The sequence below is a fragment of the Sinocyclocheilus rhinocerous genome, unplaced genomic scaffold, assembly GCF_001515625.1.
Source record: "Sinocyclocheilus rhinocerous isolate Xijiao unplaced genomic scaffold, SAMN03320098_v1.1 scaffold3411, whole genome shotgun sequence".
NCBI lineage: Eukaryota > Metazoa > Chordata > Actinopteri > Cypriniformes > Cyprinidae > Sinocyclocheilus > Sinocyclocheilus rhinocerous.
In genome coordinates, this window is record NW_015657957.1 from 292,079 (window position 1) to 313,574 (window position 21,496).

The window sequence follows — 21,496 nt, forward strand, 5'->3', positions numbered from 1 at the left end:
TATTTTTTTTTTTTTGTTAAAAGCAGAAAAACTGTTCTAAAAGAAAATATTCATATGTTTTTGTAGCACTCTGTAGAACTGGATCTGTGATTTTAATCAATTTTGCTGATTTATTTTAAAAGCAAAGTAAGTTTGCATTGTCTTAAGTTGGAAAAACGACAAGCCTTTTGTGTAGAAGCGCTGAACCTCATTTCCAGTGCTGTGGCAATGTTAAGAATTCTTAGTCTGTTTACAGTTCAGTCATGTCTGTAGAGTTTGAAATATAAACAGTACTGTAATCAAAGAAAATGAATAAATATCGTATGATCTGAAGGATAATTGTTGTGACCACCTCATTTATAAACCAACCTGTTTTTGATGTTCACCTATAAAATGTTTCTCCTTGTTCTTGTTGTATTTACAGTAAAGCCAAAAGACACAATTTCCCACATCCAACTAACAAGATTTTATTTACTCGGTAGAAAAATAGTCCTTTGTAATCAGTTATCACAAACACACATTTAAAGGGTTAGTTCACCCAAAAACGAAAATTCCGTCATTAATTACTCACCCTTGTGTTGTTCCAAACCCGTAAGACCTTCGTTCATCTTCGGAACACAATTTAAGATATTTTTGATGAAATCTGAGGGCTCTCTGACCCTCCCATAGACAGCAAGGTAACTACCACGTTCAAGGTCCAGAAAAGTACCAAGATGATCGACAAAGTAGTCCGTGTGACATCAGTGGTTCAACTGTAAAGTTACAAAGCTACGAGAATACTTTTTTGCGCAAAGAAAACAAAAATAACGACTTTATTCCACATTTTCGTCTCTACTGCGTCACTTTGGACGCACGCCGGCGCTGACCCAGATCCGGTGTGACGACGTCAATTTGAACGCGCGTCCAAAGTGACGCAGTAGAGACGAAAATGTGGAATAAAGTCATTATTTTTGTTTTCTTTGCGCAAAAAAGTATTCTCGTAGCTTTGTAACTTTACAGTTGAACCACTGATCTTAAATTGTGTTCCGAAGATGAACGAATGTCTTACGGGTTTGGAACAACACGAGGGTGAGTAATTAATGACAGAATTTTCATTTTTGGGTGACCTAACCCTTTAATCAAACCCAGAATGCATGTGCTTTGTCTATTTCAGGTCAGGCAATATCAAATCATAATATATGCATGTGTGTGATGCAGATTCTCAAGACCTTATAGTCCATTTTTCATGTCTGCAAATTGTCAAAACTGAAGGTTCCCAAAAAGTGATGGCAAAGTGTTAGGCTTTGGGTGGGGTTTGTAACCGATTCGCTCGTGGATCATCTGCTCCCTGGTCTTCCCGTCCGTGCCGCCACCTGATGCTCCGCTCATCTCGCTGGATGTGGCGACACCAACTACATCCACCTCATCCCTCTGTTTCTTTCGACTCTGGACAGACATGGGAAAGAAATGAGGAGATTATTAAAACAAGTTCAATCTTTCCTTACACAAAACTATCTAAGTGCATGTTGTAGATCTTAGCACACATATTTGCTGAAATATGCTTTAGACAAATTGTCATTTCCTCCTCAAATCAGATGCTATTTCACATTTTTTACATAGTTTTTTTAGTTGTATCATTATTGTTTGGCCTGCTTGACCATGCTGGTATAACATATGTGACCCTGGACCACAAAACCAGTCATAAGGGTCAATTTTTTTAAAATTGAGATTTATAACTCATCTGAAAGCTGAATAAACAAGCTTTCCATTTATGTATGGTTTGTTAGGATAGGACAATATTTGGCCGAGATACAACTATTTGAAAATCTGGAATCTGAGGGTGCAAAAAAATCTAAATATTGAGAAAATCGCCTTTAAAGTTGTCCAAATGAAGTTCTTAGCAATGCATATTACTAATCAAAAAAATTAAGTTTTGATATATTTACGGTAGGAAATTTACTTGGCTATTGCTACAAATATACCCCTGCGACTTAAGACTGCTTTTGTGGTCCAGGGTCACATATCTATTCCAGCAGGGATGGTAGGGATACCATGAAGGAGCAACGAGTTAATACAAATGTTTTAAGTTGGATTCCAAAAAGCAGTAAGATGGAAACTGGGTGTCATTGCATAATTTGACACACTGTAAAAAAAATTCCGTAAAATTTACGGTAAAAAACCGGCAGCTGTGGTTGCCGGAATTTTACCGTAAAAAATACGTTAGCAACGTTTTAGGTTTTACGGTTTTAACTTAAATTTACAGTTAAATACCGTAATTTCATTAACTGATATAATGTTAATATACCAACCTATTGAAGTACTAAAATCTGTTTTGTACCTTTGTAATACACTGATAACCACAAAAAGCAGGTGGTGATAAGAAAGTCACATGATGAACCAAAGCCCATCACAAGCAGCTTTTAAATAATAAAATATATAGAAGGTGCACAGTGTCATTCACACAAACACCAAACACCATCATGGTAACACACATGAAACTGAAATAATGCAATAAACATTAATTTAACAACATTAGGTGTAACACACAACCCTAATATACAAAACTGATAAGAAAAAACTAAGAAGAAACATAGTTATTTCAACAAAAAAAACATCAAATTTGAACTGTAGCGCAGGGAATTCTGGGAATGTCAATTTACGGTTATTCACTGTAAATTATACGGTATTTTTCACTTCCAAAAACGGTATACTACCGTAAAATTTATGTCCAATACATGTAATGTCCAATACCGTTTTTCACCGTATATAGTAGGGGAATTTACCGTTAACCATTTAACAGGCTTTTACTGTAGCATTTTTACAGTCTTTTTCCGTTAAATTCACGGTCATTTTTTACAGTGCAGGCATTTTGCTACCCATGATTCATTATCCTACAGCAGAAATGAGTAGTTTTTGGCTGGTCATGTAATCGCAAGATAATAAACACTATTCAAATACTACGTCCTATGCAGAATCCACCTTTTTCCTAACAAGCCTACTGCGTTTTCAATCATGAGAGGCACTTCTGGTTTGAGGAAGTTTCATTCAAAAAGACTGAAACAAATCATTTCGAATCAAAATTGTACTACAGATAATCCTGAGCTGTACATTTTCCTTTATGTTCTATTTTTCCTGACGTCAGGAGAAAAGCGTTACACTTGGTATTTTAACGTGACTTGGTATAACGAGCTCTTTTCAGTCTGCTGTGTTTTTTTCACTCATGATAATTTTCATCAACATATACTGCGCATTTGTGGTCTGCTATTCTGATTTCATTTGTGATATATGTCCCATGAATAATTCATTAGAATGCACTAAGAATCACATTTTTCTCTCCAAATCCTCACGTCTCATTCCAGGTTTAAATTCCCGTTCAGTGGTTGAAGGGCGAGTAGAATAATGTCACCTCATTGTACCCAGTTTTTGAAAATGCTTATTACGTTCATAGAGTGAAACTTTCACTGATTGTTTACAGTTTAAAGGTACTCTCACAATTCACGCAGAGCGTCGTGGAGTGTAGGAAAAATATGGATAAACCAGCTTCCTCTAGTACATAATTTATAACTTTTTTCAAAAGTAGTATTCAGTTCTTTAGCTTGTTTTCCCTGCTGCGTATGGCTCGACTGAGCCTGGTTTCTCCCAAAGATTAGTTTTCTCCTTTTCTGATGGAGCTTTGCTTCCTTACCACTGTTGCATGGATAATGACACAACCTTCACAACATCGACACCGTTATTGAACTGAATTAAATCAATAGTGAACTGACTTTAACAGAATAAAGACACTACTGTCTGCTGTAGAGCTGCTTATAACCGACTTGAACTTGTTTCATAATTGCAGAAATTTGCAAGATTAACACTGTTATTTTCTGGTTTATTAATGTGAAGCTGCTTTGAAACCATCTGTACAGTATAAAACGGTCTTGAAATAAATGTGACCTGACTTCACATGGAAAAATGTATATTGTGGAAAACCCTTTACCTCTTGTTGTTTCAATGTTCTTTTCTGTACAGTAAGCTAATTTGTATGGAAAGCAAGCATCTCCTAAACATTCAGTCCTACGTGAAATTCATCTGGATTTTACCTCCAGCTCTTTCTTGACACTTTCAAACTCCTCGGTGTCGTCCAGCTTGAGCTCCAGGCGCGTGGGTTTCCTGCGCAGCATCTTCACGTCACCGGCCTCTTGTTGCCTAGAAACGCGTTAAAACATACGCTAATACGTCCGTTTATGGCTAAACCACTTACTTATCTCTCTCTCTCTCTCTATATATATATATATATATATACACACAAACATATTATAGATCTGTGAGATAAACCAATTTTAATTATGCTGAACTCTTGTTCACAATTGTTTTGAGGAAATTAATGTTGACAGTTTTGAGGAAATTACTATCACTTTAGTCACGCTGATGACTGCAATACCGATATCAATATTTAAAGTTTAGCATCGTTAAGTAATGCATATACGGTCCATTCAATGAACCGACTCCTGCTGCTGCAATATAATGTTATTGTTTAGCAGCTACGTGCTAATTAGCCCACTAGCTTTGAACTCTGAGTCTTAAAACGGTCACAAACAGCAGGATAATGAACTATGAAGACTATGAACTGTGTCGTTTATATTATTCAACGTGACAGATTAACGGCAAACAATTCCAAATGAAATACATGACTGTTTCACATCACACCACTTACCGCAATCACACACGCGTTATCTCCATAGGAAGTTCGGAAGGGAATCATGGGAAATGTAGTTCAAGCGCATAGAAAGCGGTGGCGTTGAGAAATAACCGAATAAACTGAAATAAAATGCTGACTTGTTTGAAGTGTTTTGTGTTTCATAATTGTTTTACTGTTTGTATTTCGTTTAATGGCCCACAATAAAAGTAGCACAGGTCATTTAATCATCCGTTCGATGGAAAAAAAAAAACTTGAATGAATTTAATAAATAAACCCATCCTGAGAAGTAAATAAAGAATGGTATAAGACAAAAACAATTCAAATAAGTAAAAAAATAAAAATAAAAAAGCGATCGCTGCAGTCCACTGCAACCAAGGGGGTCTCAATACGACTTAAAATTATTTTAAATAAGCCAAAACATCTAAAAATGAAGACTTTCTTTATTTTAATTCACCTTGTTTGAACCTGGATATATGCGGTATCCTAATTTTACAACTATGATTTAGACCTGAAAAAGTCTTGAGAGTTATTAAAATCGTGAACAATTGGGGAAAATATGCCTAGCTTCAAATATTGCAGTGAAAAGGGAACACACATCAGCGTAATATGAAAAAGATTACATCAAAGACTGCGGTCTGACATAATTTCAACCGCTGGATGTCACTATTTATTCTTGTAGTGAGTGAAGAGTAAAACAGGAGGTTTTTGGTCGATGGCGGAAGCTTCAGCAAGAAGTCGGAAAGGAACGGCGGTGAGCCGTTAAAAACCAAGAAGAAGAAGAAGAAGAGTAAAACAGGCGGATATGACGACATACTGCGCGGCGGCTAGCCCCCGTCGTGTGGTCGTGTTTGTAGACAGTACACATTCGATTTCATATAAACAACCTGTTTTTAAAGGAAGCTATTTGTGCGTTTGTGAAAGCATAAAGGGTGAGTGAAGAGTTGGTTGAGCTGGATGTGTTTATCTTTCCTGAGCTTCTCTTGATTTAGGTCAAATTAGTTTCTGAACACCCTGCAAAAACTACTGTGGTGCAGTGATATATGATAGTACCATAGTACAGAATGATATCTCTATTCATATACAATGGTATTTACATGGTGCTTCAATGTGATTCAAAGAATATCACGTTTTTAATAGCACTATTTGATAATATTGAATACATCAGAAACCAAAGTAAAAGTTAGGTTGGTTAATAATGTACGATGTAGAACTGTCCACACAAGATTTGTAAACAAGGTATTGTGATTCAAAATGATGCCTGTTTTTCATATCAGATACTCTGTGATTGTTGGACAAATAGTTGAAAAGATGTCGGATGAAGACGAAGCTCCAGTTGTGAAAAAGGCCAGGATCTTCTATGGAAGCCTTGAAGAAAAGGAGAAGGAGCGCCTCAGACGCGAAGGAATATCTGCCGCTGCCAGAGATGCTGTTAAAGCTGGCATTGAGGCTGGAAATATTAATATCTCCAGTGGTAAGTTTAATATTCTTGATAGCAAATGTTATTATCCGAACCCAACCCTCAAACCAATAAATTCTTGAAATATAGTTTTGTCAAAGTGTTTTAACCCTAAGCCTACTGTAGCATATTTCATGGGACTTTCATAACAATTTCATAGCAATTTAAATCATAGGCATCTAAATTAGCAACATGATCAAAACTGTGCTGAAAATACTGCTATACAGAATCTACTACGTGCCTTCTGTCGACTGGTTAATATTTTATACTTTTTAGAACTTAATGTTAGCAGTATTTCAATATGAACACTTGCTGGACTGAAAAATATGTATTAGTTTATTAGAAAAATTAAAATGTAGCTAAGAATCAAATATGGTGATTTGTATTTTAACAAAATCTTACTTAAATATGATACATCAAGCTTTTGAGGAACATTTATTTCTTCTTTATCTCTCAGTTATTGTATTGCATTGAATTACATGTGTTGTCCCCCACAATAAAAACTAAATAGATTTTTAAATATCATCTTACTAAGACATAATTGGGAGATATAGAGTGACAGCTGATATTTATATCCTTTTTTTGTAAATATCTGTAACTTGTACTGTCATAAAAATCTCGTTGATTTGCATATAAATGACACAATTTGTACCAAATTTCATATTTGTCAAATTTCATAGTTTAGGCCTATAAATAAAACGATTATAAATAAATGTGTTTTTTCCTCCTCGAGTATGGGCTCCATATTTCTCATTGTGTCATATTATTTGGGCCATAAAAGCCTGATGTATCAAACAAGATACAAAACATAAAACACATATGCATTTTTCTTTTCTTTTATAATTTGTTCTTTTATAATTAAAAGGTTCAGCAGACTCTTTAATCTGTGACTATTTGTGACTGGAAATGATGTAAATGAAATGATGAAGGAAAGTTTGCTCTTTAGTAGTGTAATTAGTTTCTTCTTTCTCTCCTCAGGCGAGTCTATGGAGATGGAGGAGCGTGTGAGTGAGCGACAGGCTGAAGTGCTGGCAGAGTTTGAGCGCAGAAAGAGAGCGAGACAAATCACCGTCTCTACTGATGATGTAGAGGTCAAAGCCTGCCTCCGAGCTCTTGGCGAGCCAATCACGCTGTTTGGGGAGGGGCCTGCAGAGAGACGAGAGAGGTGGGCGGCCAGATTTTTTGACTGTTGGTTAAAAGCTTTGCAGCATATTCTGGGAAAAAACTGCCCAATTAGATGCATAGAGCATCTGACCGACAAACAAAAGAAATGGTGTCAGTATAATGTGGGATTTTTACTGTTGGAGAAATTAGTGATTTTGAACATAGTATTTATATTTGTAGCTAACACTAGTCTCTTATGTTTACAAATGCAAAGTAAAACAGTAATAAAATATTGTAAAAATATTATTACAGTTTATTAAAAATGTTTTCTATTATAATATATTTTAAAACGTAATTTATTCCTGTGGTGGCAAAGCTGAATTTTCAACGGCCATCATTCCAAGTGTCACATGATCCTTCAGAATTCATTCTAATATACTGATTTGCTACTCAAGAAACATTTTTTTTAATTAGCACACATGAAAACATTTGTGCTGCTTAATATTTTTGTGTAAACCTTGATAAATATTTTGCAACGTTATAAATATATATATATACATAAATATTGTTGTCACTTTCGATCAATTTAATTCATCTTTTAATTCATAAGTATTCATTTCTTTTAAAGCAGCACTATGTAACTTTTGGCGCTCTAGCGGTTAATAAACAGAACTGCACGCATCCCGCGGAAGAACATTCCAACCGGAGCTACTTCTCTAAGTTTATGTCTATGGCGATTCACGCAGGTATGTGTTACTCCGCAGCGGTGACGACCCGACCAGGCTACAATAGTCCAAATATAAGTACGCATTATAAGTGTACCGTAGTGATTCGGAATAAGACAAAAACGCGGTTTGGAAGATGAATTCATGATGTACTCGCTCATTATATACATTTAGCAAATTTTGAACACAGAAAAAGTTACATAGTGCTGCTTTAAAAAAATTGTTTTTCAATTTTAGTGATGTTTTTTTGTTTTGTTTTCCACAGATTGAGGAACATTCTTTCAGTAGTTGGTCCTGACGCCTTGAAGAAATCAAAGAAAGAGGATGAAAAAGCAAAACGGACTCATGAGGTAGGAACACCCGTTTTATTCGTTGTATCCTAATTTCATTAAGTTATAGTAGACTGTCATAGATTTGAATTATTGAAGGAAGCTGATTTTCTATGCGTGTGTTTTGTGCAGTATCAGCAGACATGGTACCATGAAGGACCTTCATTTCTGAAAGAGGCACGTGTTTGGTTAGCCAAGTATTCACTGCCCAGGTAAGCAGCCCAGGACACATATTATTTTCCAGTATCTAACAATATAAATATAAAATGCAGGCAAATGTATATATTGTGTATTTTAAAAGCTAGTTTTGTGTTTTTGTTTGGTTCTCCAGGGCAGTGGAAAGGTTAGATGCCGCAAGGGCACACAAAGAGATTCCAGAATCTACAAGAACCGTAAAACAGCAAGAGCTTCACAAGGCCCTACGGGTACGACAGCATGCCAAGAAAATGGAAAAAGACACAGGCTTTATGATGTGTTGCAATTGTCTTTCACTTGTAATGCTGTATATAATTATTATTGTGTTTTATTTAGAATGTGAATAACTTCTGCAGCCAAATTGGCGATGACCGTCCAATATCTCACTGCCAGTTTAGCCCCAACTCTAAGCTGCTTGTGACTGCTTCATGGTTTGTTTTATCTTATATTTAACTGTGTGTTATTTATTAATTTATTTTATATACACTATTCACAAGAACATATGAGGTTATTTATATATGCTTTGTATGCCAGTAGGAATCATCAATTTTAGATTTCCAAACATTGCTTTCGCAAGAATTGTAATAATCCAGTGAGGTTTTTGTATGAACAAGGAGTCCTACAACAGAAGGTATGGCCCACACACATGATCACTGAGACAGCCTTAATTAAATTACATGAAGAAACAGAAGCAACACAGAAACCCATAGAAGGACTGTGCTACTTCTCCAAGATGCTTAGAACAACCTACCTTTGCCTTACCTTAGTTTAGGCACTTCCTGTAAAGTGAGGATGTTTTCAAAAGTAATGCTTAGAGTAGTTTATGCTTATCATCAAATTAATATTTGGAGTGACCATTTTTTGCCTGTAAAATAGAAACAAATTTCCTTATACACTTAAACACAGTTTTTAAAATTACTTGCAGGCTGGTTGTTGGCCATACTGTCTGTTAATAGGACTCCTTGTTCAAACAAGAATTTCTCTGGATTAATAAATTATTCTTTACAAAAAGAATGTTTGGAAACATAAAATTAATTTATAAATAATATTTTAAAATGTATGTTTGAGCATCTGTTTTAAAAGGCTTGTTATATTTGGTATAAAAACATGTAAAAAAAAAAAAATATATATATATATTTCTTTGTTGTAGGAGTGGCTTGTGTAAATTGTGGAAAGTCCCAGATTGTACACTTGTACGCACATTAAGAGGTAAATATAACAAATATGTGCTGTAGCATTTGTTCTTTAAATTGTGTCTTTGTTATACTTTTTCATTCCAGTTTACAATACAACTTTTACCACTGAATTCATTGAAGGTTAACTTTTCTTTCTCAGGTCACAATACCAACGTGGGAGCGATTAGCTTTCACCCTCAAGCCACACTCACACTCGAGGAGTCGGATGTCAATATGGCCTCCTGTGCTGTGGATGGATCTGTTAAGCTGTGGAGTTTAGACAGGTGTGTATTATTTAAAATTTCTGTCTCAATTTCTAAAAATTCTAAAAAGTAAAATATTGTAACGTTCACCTGTTCTTATCTGTAGTGATGAGCCTGTAGCAGACATTGAGGGGCACTCTATGAGGGTGGCTCGGGTGGCCTGGCATCCCTCTGGGCGGTTTCTGGGCACAACTTGGTATGAATGTATTTTTTATATAATTTATTTTTAATGAGGTAAACGCAAAACGATGGTATGAATATTGGTGTTGGGATAAAGCTTTTCTTTCATATATTTAACCGAATTATCATTTTTTTGTTGCTCTTTAGCTATGATAACTCGTGGCGACTTTGGGATCTTGAAGTTCAAGAAGAAATTCTGCATCAGGAGGGTCATAGTAAAGGTGTCCATGACCTGCACTTCCACCCGGATGGCTCTCTGGCAGGAACTGGGTAAGGGCCTCGCACTAAACCCTGAGGCACTCCACTGTTTTTGTAAAGGAATGAGCACCACACTCAGTCTATACAGTTACATCGATGCTCTTATTAGTCCAAGTATGTTCAGTTTAGGACCAACCAAATAATAATAATAAAAAAAAAAAACCTTAATCCGTCTTACATGGTTCCTAATCTTAACCCTGATCCCTCTGATTGCAGCATTGGTCTTGCAGTATTCGCATTACCAGAGCCTGAACCAATTAGGCTTCCACTTAATTTTGTGATTGTTCATTCAATCTGCTTTTGATTGGTTGAATTAGTTTAAAAGGATTTATACTTGGTTTATTAATCTTTCAATTGTTGTGTTAATGTTATTCATTATTGCTCCATGTACAGTGGTTTGGATGCATTTGCTCGTGTCTGGGACCTGCGGACTGGTCGTTGTATCATGTTCCTGGAGGGCCACCACAAAGAGATTTACAGCATCAATTTCTCACCAAACGGGTATGTAAAAGAAAGCGCATGTGAATATTTGAAAGATTTAGTTAAGCTGTTTATTTGAGCTTCATTTGATAATTAACCCTGAAATCTTCCTTGTGCAGCTTTCACGTGGCAACAGGAAGTGGAGATAACACCTGTAAAGTGTGGGACCTTCGTCAGAGAAGGTGCATGTATACAATTCCTGCCCATGAAAACCTTGTGTCTTCAGTCAAGTTCCAACGTAAGTATTCAAGTTAAGAAGGCATTTATCATCAGTCATTTAGAGGTGATTATTTTGAGTACTTATTTACTCGCCTCTTGTCAGCAACCCCAGTCCCCAAAATAAAAAAGCACTGTGGACATTCAGCAAAATATCTTAGTGTTCCACAAAAGAAAAAGTCACATGGGTTTTGGATGAACAAATATTTAGTTTTTTTTTTTTTTAGGTCCGTAGGTCTACTGTCTGTCAAAGTGAATGAGTCTAAATTCACCTCAACTGAACTTGCAAATTTGTGTAACATTTTTGCAATGTCAATATTAACTGTCTTTTCCTTTTAGCTAACGATGGGCATTTTTTGCTGACTGGTGCGTATGACAACATAGCCAAAGTGTGGACACATCCCGGCTGGTCACCTCTGAAGACTTTGGCGGGGCATGAAGGAAAGGTCATGGGGCTTGACCTTTCACCTGACGGACAGCTCATTGCAACCTGCTCTTATGACCGAACCTTCAAACTCTGGATGTCAGAATGAGATTCTGTTTGTCTTGATATATTTTCGTTTTTAATTTTTGTTATACCATTTTTTATTTTTTAAGTTTAGTTTTAAAGAGCTGGAAAACAACACAAGAGGTCTTTAAACTGGAAGCTGATTGACAGTTTGGTTCAGTTAAAACAGAAATACAATCAAATGTTTGAGTTGTGTTGTAACAAGCATCAAGCATTCTAGTGGATTGTCTAAGATCTGAAATCCAGTATGTTCATTCTTAAATCTTTATCATATTAAAGGTCTCTCATGTCCATATATCCGATTCCAGTTTTGAACGCTGAGTTTTGCAGAATTTGTCGTATTACTGATCCATTTGGGTACCTAAATAAAATGCATTTTATTGTCCCAGGCAATTTTGTAAAGGAATCAGTGGTTTCTGGACAGTCGGATATCCATTGTGAAATGTTTTTTTTTTTTTATCTCACTGTCATAGAGTTGAGTCTGTGCACCATCCACAGCAGAAAGAGATTGATAGCTGGTATGTGAACGTGAATCTCTTGATATATTTTCGTTTTTAATTTTTGTTATACCATTTTTTATTTTTTAAGTTTAGTTTTAAAGAGCTGGAAAACAACACGAGGTCTTTAAACTGGAAGCTGATTGACAGTTTGGTTCAGTTAAAACAGAAATACAATCAGATGTTTGAGTTGTGTTGTAACAAGCATCAAGCATTCTAGTGGATTGTCTAAGATCTGAAATCCAGTATGTTCATTCTTAAATCTTTATCATATTAAAGGTCTCTCATGTCCATATATCCGATTCCAGTTTTGAACGCTGAGTTTTGCAGAATTTGTCGTATTACTGATCCATTTGGGTACCTAAATAAAATGCATTTTATTGTCCCAGGCAATTTTGTAAAGGAATCAGTGGTTTCTGGACAGTCGGATATCCATTGTGAAATGTTTTTTTTTTTTTATCTCACTGTCATAGAGTTGAGTCTGTGCACCATCCACAGCAGAAAGAGATTGATAGCTGGTATGTGAACGTGAATCTAGCACCACCAGCAGCAGAGCAGGCAGTGCTTGCAACAAGGGCTTCTGCGGAAGCGATGCTCTGCTACTGCCACATTGGCCCAGGCTGAGGGTGGTTGATCTGTGATTGGCTGCTTTATAAAGGAGGGCTTGGTCTCCAGCGGTGCCTTCTGGCTGTAGGTTCGCTGGTTTTCCACTTCAGCTTTAACACCCAGAAATGCTGCCAGGTCTAGGTCTAGTCCGGTGGCACCCCCGCGAGGTAGAGGAGTGTTCTGCCGGCACTGTGGACAGGGGATCCACATCTGCGGGGAAAAGGCACCTCAGTTACAACCATCTGACACAGCTGAGCTGAGGTGTGTAATACAGTGCATCAACTACCAGGATTCAAAAGTCAAATCATATTTAAATACAATTTTATACAATACAGATTGTTTCAAAGCAGCTTCACAGTAAATGACAAGAAAATAACTATTAAAGTTGCAAAGTTCTTCAGTTTTGAAACAATTTAATATCAGTTGAAATGCAGTTCTAAAAAGATAATGTCATTTTTCAGCTCAATTTAGTTCAATAAGTGTGATTGTTGCAATGTTCATTAGAATCAAACTTCAATTATACAGCAGCTCTACATCAGATAGTGTTATTATTCAGCTTAAGTCGTTTCAGTGTTGATTCAGATTAGTTCAATATTAGTGCAAATTTTAAATAGTTTAATTTAGTTCAATTTAACCCAAGATTTTGCTTGATTAATTCATTAAATATCTTAATTAAGGTGAAATGGGTAACATTTTGAACTAATATTACGTCAGTTGTTTTGTATTACGATTTTTCTAATGATGTTATGTTTAAATATGCAAATGTGGCATTGTCTAATTTTTTATATATATATATACATTGGGAAACACTGGGCTAGACGACTGGGTCAGAGCATCTCCAAAACTGCAGCTCTTGTGGGGTGTTCCCGGTCTGCAGTGGTCAGTATCTTTCAAAAGTGGTTCAAGGAAGGAACAGTGGTGAACCGGCGACGGGGTCATGTGTTGCACTGGCTCACTGATGCACGTGGGGAGCGAAGGCTGGCCCGTGTGGTCCGATCCGACAGACGAGCTACTGTAGCTCATATTGCTCAAGAAGTTAATGCTGGTTCTGATGGAAAGGTGTCAGAATACACAGTGCATCGCAGTTTGTTGCGTATGGGGCTGCATAGCTGCAGACCAGTCTGGGGGCCATGCTGACCCCTGTCCACTGCCGAAAGCACCAACAGTGGGCAACGTGATCATCAGAACTGGACCATGGAGCAATAGAAGAAGGTGGTCTGGTCTGATGAATCACGGTTTCTTTTACATCACGTGGACGACTGGCCAGGATGCACTATGGGAAGAAGACAAGCCGGCAGAGGCAGTGTGATGCTTCGGGCAATGTTCTGCTGGGAAACCTTGGGTTCTGCCATCCATGTGGATGTTACTTTGACACGTACCCCCTACCTAAGCATTGTTGCAGACCATGTACACCCTTTTATGGAAATGGTATTCCCTGGTGGCTGTGGCCTCTTTCAGCAGGATAATGCGCCCTGCCACAAAGCAAAAATGGTTCAGGAATGATTTGAGGAGCACAACAACGAGTTTGATGTGTTGACTAGGCCCCCAAATTCCCCAGATCTCAATCCAATCAAGCATCTGTGGGATGTGCTGAACAAACAAGTCCGATCCATGAAGGCCCCACCTCGCAACTTTCAGGATTTAAAGGATCTGCTGCTAACATCTTGGTGCCAGATACCACAGCACACCTTCAGGGGTCTGTTGGAGCCCATGCCTCGACGGGTCGGGGCTGTTTTGGCAGCAAAAGTGGGACCAACACAATATTGGGAAGGTGGTCATAATGTTATGCATGATCAATGTGTGTGTATATATATATATATATATATATATATATATATATGCACTAATTTGCATGCATTTCCAGAACAGATAAAGCCTGGTTCCAAATTCTTTATCACTCCATAAATAAGAAAATTCTGTCAAAAGCCAGAAAGAAAAAAATGATGGTTTAGCAAGAAAATGTAAAATGTATATCAGGCGAATGATATGATCAAATGATTTTTTAAATGCAAAAATGAACGTTTCCATTGGATCAGAAAGACAGTCCCGCCCCTAATCTCATGCCATTGGTTGACTAAAAGTCAACACCTGGGACAAAACAAATGGATTTTTTTCTGGTTGAAATTTTGCGTTTCCTTCTCCAAACAAAAGATATGCAAGTTGTGGTACAACTCTTTTAAGTTAATATGGAAGAATATGCCCTTAAGAATATTAGTCATTTATTTAGGGAGTGTCCCAATATTTTTTTGGAGAAAGTATTGTTACAATAAGAAGCTGGGATTGCTGTTAATTTTGTCGACACTATTGTGATGTTAACAAAAATCTTGTATTTGTAGTTAATTAATATAATTGCTCATTATATTCCTAAAGTCAATTGGAATGAAAAAAGGTTTCTATTTTTTAATTATTTAAAATTGACCTTTGGGGGGAAAAAATGTTTAGGAAGCGTTTTCCTAAAGTAAAAACTTGAAAGTAATCTGTACTATTCAACTATTTATTATGTACAACTTTTTCTTCCAGTAATGTATCTTTTCTCTATACCCCTCCCAAGCATGTTATATGTAGCCTAATAAATAAATTAGAAGAAAATAATTAGTAAATAAATAAAATAAAAATAAAAACAAGGTTTTATCACGTCAGGAAGTCAACATATGAATACTTACATTTTTCGATGCATATTAAAATGGGATCGGAGAAAGTGTTTAAAACTAAGACTTCACCTTTAATTTAAACATTTTAATTGGGTTCTTTATAAGCATACTTAAGCAGAAATATAAAAAATGTTTAAAAAAAAACACACATTTGACATTTTTTACTAATCTCCACACGGAATAACCCCAGATAACACTTACCACACTGTAAAAAAATGATATGATCAGTAAATCATGGCAACTTATGCTTTTACATTATTTGAACTCATTTAAATAAGTTTCAACTTTTTAGATAAGTTATATGAAACTCAACTTTAAAGTCGGTTTAATGCAATTTAAGTTGGAATGACTTGTTCAACCAAGTTGATTATACCTAGGTGGCCTACTTAAAAAATTTAAGGCAGCAACAACTTTTTAAATGTTAAATATTTCTTACAGTGATAGGCTATATCCGACTACAATTTGTTAACGCTAGATTATTAGCGGTTTTCCACAAACCACAAGATGGACAAACATCACTATTTGCTCTGAAAATAGTGATATTTGTGATGAAGCATTTAAGTAGCTTGAGTCCCACCTGCTCATTGATGAGGGTGTCCAGCCGCTTCAGACAGGCCTGGCAGAACGTGTGACCACAGTAGAGTTTGCGGGGGAGTCTCTCTCCCAGATTATACGCACTGTAGCAGATGATGCAGTCCAGTTTCCGGCTGTCCCTGGAGTTCTGTGCTCCAGTCTCCACATCCCCTTCCACAGGAGCCTCAGACGCAGGCCCATCCTCATCCGAGACCCTACAGAACGAGCTCAGTATGATACAAACATCTCTGGGTCTTTGCCTGAGATGTTCAGTGCTGACTTTGTAATGGCTAATTATTTGTGGCCAACATAGTTGACCTAAAATTTTCGGTACAGAGCCAGCAAAAATGTATTTGAACCATAATGTTCCTGAAAATATAAAAGCAACTTCAAACATCCACTAAAAATGACTTGGAAACCAGTTGGTTAAAATTGCAAAAATGCCACAAAACCAATAACTAATTATTTACATCTTTCCCCACAATATTTTACTCTTCCAGATACACAAGGTCAGCCGTTAAAGAGTGTAAGCCGAGCCGCATGTATCTGTTTACTATTAGTGGCGGCAGCAATAAAATTTGTAAACACAAAATGTAATAGTAAAAGATCTGTTTGCTGTAGGTGTTTAACCTCTAAAAAATTTTTTTTAAAATTTGAAACCAGCAGTGCATGTCCAAACAAACAAGCACAAAACATAAACACATAAACATACAATCTGCTCAATCGACTTGAAATATCATGATGGAAAAGGTTTTATTTGCATGACTTGTCAGAGTGATTTCATTGTTTATATTGGGAGCATGAAACGTAAGGAATGTTTATTTAATGGAATTCATCATTTTATATATAATTAAATTATATTAAAAATTCATAAGAAACGCATGCATGATCTTAAGAAGAAATAAAATGATAAAATACAATTTTATTTTAAAATAAGCAAAAATTCAAATATGTTATATTTTAATATGACATAAGCAATTTCATGTAACTTCAAAAATGTATGTTCTATGCAGAAGGTCTACCTGTCCACCTCATCCTTGGGTCTATTCTGTGTGCCATCGGTCTCTTGAGGTTCTGCCGTTCCGCTTGCAGTTCCATCCATGTTTAATGTACTAAAAGTCCAACTTCTGTTAACATTTTACAGACGACTCTGTCTTGGTTTCTCCATGCTTCACATCCTTTGTCAGATAGTTTAACACTTGAGTGCACCCTTGTTGCTTTCCCTGAAGTTGTCCTTGCAGTTCCCAGCAGCACGGGCTCAATCTTTGTTGCCGTTTGCTCTCTCTCTCTCTTTCTCTCTCTCTCTTTCACCTGACCAACCAACCAACCACAACTGCCTCTCTGAAATGGAGGACAAACAATGGTGTGCTTCCCCAGAGCCTTTAATATTTAAGTACCGCCTGTCGCTGTGGACCTATGCCTTTAAACATACACAACTGCACGTTCAACCTTTGGAAAAAAGAAAAGCCATTGGTGGTTGTGGGAGGAGAGTTGCATGTTGTTGAGCAGGTGTTTTAGTCATTAGTCCAGAGTTGCACTTTTATGTATCTTCTAAAGCTCTTGGTATTAACTGCTCTGTTATTTCCCCTCACTAAATAAGTAATACTTTCATTCTGTCTTGCATATAATAAGGAAAAAGTCTGACGGTCTGATTTGACGGAAGATTTGGGTTTAGTTCTGTGGAAAAACATGAAATTAAAGACATCAGACACATTTAGGGTGCAAGAAAGTAGAATGGGAGGAGGGCGTATCGCTTTACGGTCACAAAACAGGCCTGAAATTCAAGCCTAGTCACCCACAGACAGTCTGTCATCAACGCTTCCCTGCCAAATTAATTCTGAGACCTTCTTCAACCCCACACTACGGCTACAGGGTGTTCATACTGGCAGATAACTATTATTATTGACCAGGAGAAAGTGAAGTAGAAGGAGGTACAGCTAAATTAGAGTCATGTTAGACTTAATGAGGGTAAATGAGATCTGGTGACCCGTTTCCTCAGATGTTGAGTCTTTAGCAGGGTTTGAGCTGATCTCCTGAGCCAAAACTGTGATGTGATCAGTCACTGTGGAGCATCAGGAAAATAACACAGTAACACAGCTGATTGGCTGATGGAAGAACACACACAGCCCTGAATCTCTTGACGTCAAAGACAGCAGACTGGGAAAAGCATTACAGTAAATCAAAGAATCCTGAAAGCATGCATCACTGTTTTTATAACAATATTAAAGGGATAGTTCACCAAAAAATGAAAAGTAAGTCATCATTTACTCAACCTGGTGTTATTCTAATGCCGTATGCCCTTCTTTCTTTTTCGGATCACAAAAGTAGATTTTTTTTTTTTTTAATTTCGTGCACTCTTCCATATAATAGCAGTGGAGGTAACAAAACAACAGGTATGAGGGGACCATTAGTTATACTGTGGGTCAAGGGCTAGTTTACCCCAAAATACAAACTGTCATCATTTACTCACCGTCATGTCGTTCCAATCCTGCATGACTTTCTACTGTGGAAAATATAAAAAGATATTTTTAAGAATGCTAGGAACTAACAACATTGAAGCCTATTTGCTTCTATTGTATGGACACACACACACACACACATAAACATAAATAAATAAAACACTGACACGTTTCTCAAAATGTCTTGTTTAATGTTCCACAATAGAAAAAAAAAGTCATTCTTGGAACAACATGGGTAAATAATGACAGAATATTCATTTTCGGGTGAACCTTTTAAGCAATACAAGAGCATTGTATGGACACACACACACACACACACATAAACATAAATAAATAAAACACTGACACGTTTCTCAAAATGTCTTGTTTAATGTTCCACAATAGAAAAAAAAAGTCATTCTTGGAACAACATGGGTAAATAATGACAGAATATTCATTTTCGGGTGAACCTTTTAAGCAATACAAGAGTTTGTATATATAAGTTTAATCATGACTCACAACTTTTAACAATATAGAATTTTTAAAATCGGTTACTACACTGCAAAAAAAAAACTAATTTTAATTAAAATTTAATTAAGTTAGAAGAACAATACCAAGATGGCGTCGCGGATGGCCGCCTCTGTGTTGTTTTACTGTTTTTGTTACTTTTTCCCATAGGCGCGGGAAGTGGGGGTGCTGAGGGTGCTACAGCACCCCCTGTTTTTTTCTGTGGGCAACTGTTTATCTGTTGGGAAAAAAAAAAAAAAACTCGGAGTGTCTATTTACAGTAAGTGCAAATAGCCCGTCTTGTTGGCAGAAGCTATTTACACTAGTTTATCTGTTGGGAAAAAAAAAAAAAACTCGGAGTGTCTATTTACAGTAAGTGCAAATAGCCCGTCTTGTTGGCAGAAGCTATTTACACTAACTCCACTCACCAATGTGTGATTGGACTAGTCAACATTACAAAAGACGACCTCAATCGTCAGATTCAGTGGCATAGATGGTAAAGCGTGTGTCATACTCCTTTTGACGCGATCGACCCGGGTTCGAATCTGCCTTTTGGTGAACATTTTTTCTCCCTTTTCAAATTTCAAATCGCATCAGAAAAGCATTTATTTCTAATAAAAATGAAGGAAATAATCAAAAAGTTGAAAATTAAGTATTGGGTAGGGTTAGGGTAGGTGTAGAGGGCTTTTGTCCCAATAAGGTGGCATCCATTTAATAATTTGAATTAAAATTTACCCTCAATAAGTTATTATTGCATACTGTTTGATAAAGTATTACAATGCTAATGTGCAGATAATTGCCACTATTTGCAATAAGTAATTAGCAGAATATCCTGCTATTTTAACATTGTATAAATAAAATCTATAGCTATTTGCACTTAGTGTAAATAGCATATAACTTAAAAATACTGCTATTTTCACTTAAATAGCCTCTATCAAAGCCCAACCCCACCCCACAAATGAGAAACCGAAACAAAGATATACGTGATAAACGCAGATATACGAAACGTAAACAAAGCAGCGCTTGCTTACCATTTTGAATATCAGTAACGTTGATAACTTTAATCATTTTAATGCTGTTATGAAAACATTCGTGTATTAGAATGATTGGGAAAGATCACGTAACATTTAAACAGCCTTCTGTCTGTACCGCCTTCATTTACGTGCTTGTTTTCATCACTTTCGCTTTAATTCTTGGGCACTGACTCGTTCGCTAAACTGAACATGCAACCGACAGTGCAACCGAACATGCACGGAAACCTGGTTGAATGAAGCCATTCTGGACAGCGCGTTACATCTGCCGGGCTTCCAGCTGTTCAGAGTGGATCGCGACGCAGAATCAACAGGGAAATCGCGTGGCGGTGGGACATGCTTCTACATCAACGAAAGGTGGTGTAGATGTAACAACGTTGAAGAAGATGTGCTGTCCTGATCTAAAAGTGCTCTTCATCAACTGTAAGCCATTCTACTTGCCGCGGGAGTTTTCCTCGTTCATTCTCGTGAGTGTTTACATTACACCGCAAGCGCACGTGAGCGCGACGCTACAATAGCTGACTGATCAGATCACAGACACAGAGCAACAACACCCGGACTCTGTTATAATCATTCTCGGGGACTTTAATAAAGCAAACCTCACACGCGAACTGCCAAAACACATTACATGCCCCACCAGAGACAAAAATATTTTGGACCACTGCTACACCACAATAAAGGATGCATATCACTCCGTCCCCAGAGCAGCTTTAGGACTCTCTGACCACTGCCTGGTTCATCTTCTTCCAACATACAGGCAAAAACTTAAATCTGCTAAGCATGTCTTAAGAACTGTAAAGAGATGGACCAACGAAACGGCGGGCATTACAAGCATGTTTCGACTACACTGATTGGAGTGTTTTTGAAGCTGCTGCCACTGATCTGGATGAGCTCACGGATTCTGTAACATCATACATCAGTTTCTGTGAGGATATGTGCATTCCTACCAGGACTCATTTAATATACAACAACGACAAACCATGGTTCACAACAAAACTCAGAAAGCTTCGCCAGGCCAAAGAGGATGCCTACAGGAGTGGGGACAATCAGGCCAGAAACACACTGAATAAGGAGATTAGAGTGGCTAAGAGGAGCTATGCTAAAAAGCTGGAAAACCAGTTTTCAGCCAACGACCCTGCTTCAGTGTGGAAAGGTCTGAAAGACATTACAAACTACAAGACACCATCCCACAGCACTAAGGCGAATCAACAACTTGCTGAAGACCTGAATGAGTTTTACTGTAGATTTGAAAATCCTGGTCTCACACCCCACACCCGCTCTGACCATCTCTCTACACCAGTGTTACTCATTGCGTGGCTCGCGAGCCTCATGCGGCTCGCCAAGCTTTACTTTGTGGCTCGCATGGCAGTAAATAATACGATGATATGATCATGCAGTCAATACAGATATTTCATAAAAACATTAAAAACAAGCAGGGCTATAACATAACCCATTAAAAAAAACTCACACCATGTCTACACCGAACGCGAGTGGCGCGATCCGACAAAAGACAATAGAACCCAGTGATGTTGTCTACACTGGATGCGGCGCAATGTGACGCGACACGATACCCATCAGTAAACTGATGCCTTGCTCTATTTATGATGAACTGTACTGACACTACGTTCAGATGATTTGCAACTGTAGTGTCAACAAGTGTAGACA

General features: G+C 37.2%; 3 protein-coding genes across 5 annotated transcripts; 1 reads left to right on the forward strand and 2 right to left on the reverse strand.

Annotated features, from left to right (window-relative positions):
- Positions 1 to 1,026: 1,026 nt before the first annotated feature.
- Positions 1,027 to 4,749, reverse strand: cdc26 (cell division cycle 26 homolog). Its single transcript, XM_016529744.1, has 3 exons — positions 4,655 to 4,749; positions 4,041 to 4,146; positions 1,027 to 1,404 (listed from the first exon to the last, which is right to left on the reverse strand). Exons 2-3 carry the CDS (start codon positions 4,119 to 4,121, stop codon positions 1,219 to 1,221), a joined length of 267 nt encoding a protein of 88 aa, XP_016385230.1. The 5' UTR covers positions 4,122 to 4,146; positions 4,655 to 4,749; the 3' UTR covers positions 1,027 to 1,218.
- A 691-nt stretch (positions 4,750 to 5,440) lies between these two features.
- LOC107721635 (U4/U6 small nuclear ribonucleoprotein Prp4-like) lies at positions 5,441 to 11,945 on the forward strand. 3 transcript variants are annotated; one of them, XM_016529741.1, is made up of 14 exons: positions 5,441 to 5,568; positions 5,940 to 6,110; positions 7,074 to 7,260; positions 8,190 to 8,274; positions 8,386 to 8,465; positions 8,585 to 8,678; positions 8,785 to 8,879; positions 9,599 to 9,657; positions 9,784 to 9,907; positions 9,993 to 10,082; positions 10,214 to 10,336; positions 10,718 to 10,825; positions 10,924 to 11,042; positions 11,360 to 11,945. In XM_016529741.1, the coding sequence occupies exons 1-14, from the start codon at positions 5,442 to 5,444 to the stop codon at positions 11,551 to 11,553; spliced, it is 1,656 nt and encodes a 551-aa protein (XP_016385227.1). In that variant the 5' UTR covers position 5,441; the 3' UTR covers positions 11,554 to 11,945. The 3 variants fall into 3 exon arrangements, with proteins under 3 accessions (XP_016385227.1, XP_016385228.1, XP_016385229.1); XM_016529742.1 differs by having other exon boundaries at positions 5,490 to 5,568; positions 5,914 to 6,110; XM_016529743.1 differs by having other exon boundaries at positions 5,498 to 5,568; positions 5,936 to 6,110.
- A 574-nt stretch (positions 11,946 to 12,519) lies between these two features.
- LOC107721640 (RING finger protein 224-like) lies at positions 12,520 to 16,957 on the reverse strand. Its single transcript, XM_016529750.1, has 3 exons — positions 16,878 to 16,957; positions 15,860 to 16,070; positions 12,520 to 12,841 (listed from the first exon to the last, which is right to left on the reverse strand). The coding sequence occupies exons 1-3, from the start codon at positions 16,955 to 16,957 to the stop codon at positions 12,560 to 12,562; spliced, it is 573 nt and encodes a 190-aa protein (XP_016385236.1). The 3' UTR covers positions 12,520 to 12,559.
- Between the last annotated feature and the right edge of the window lie 4,539 nt (positions 16,958 to 21,496).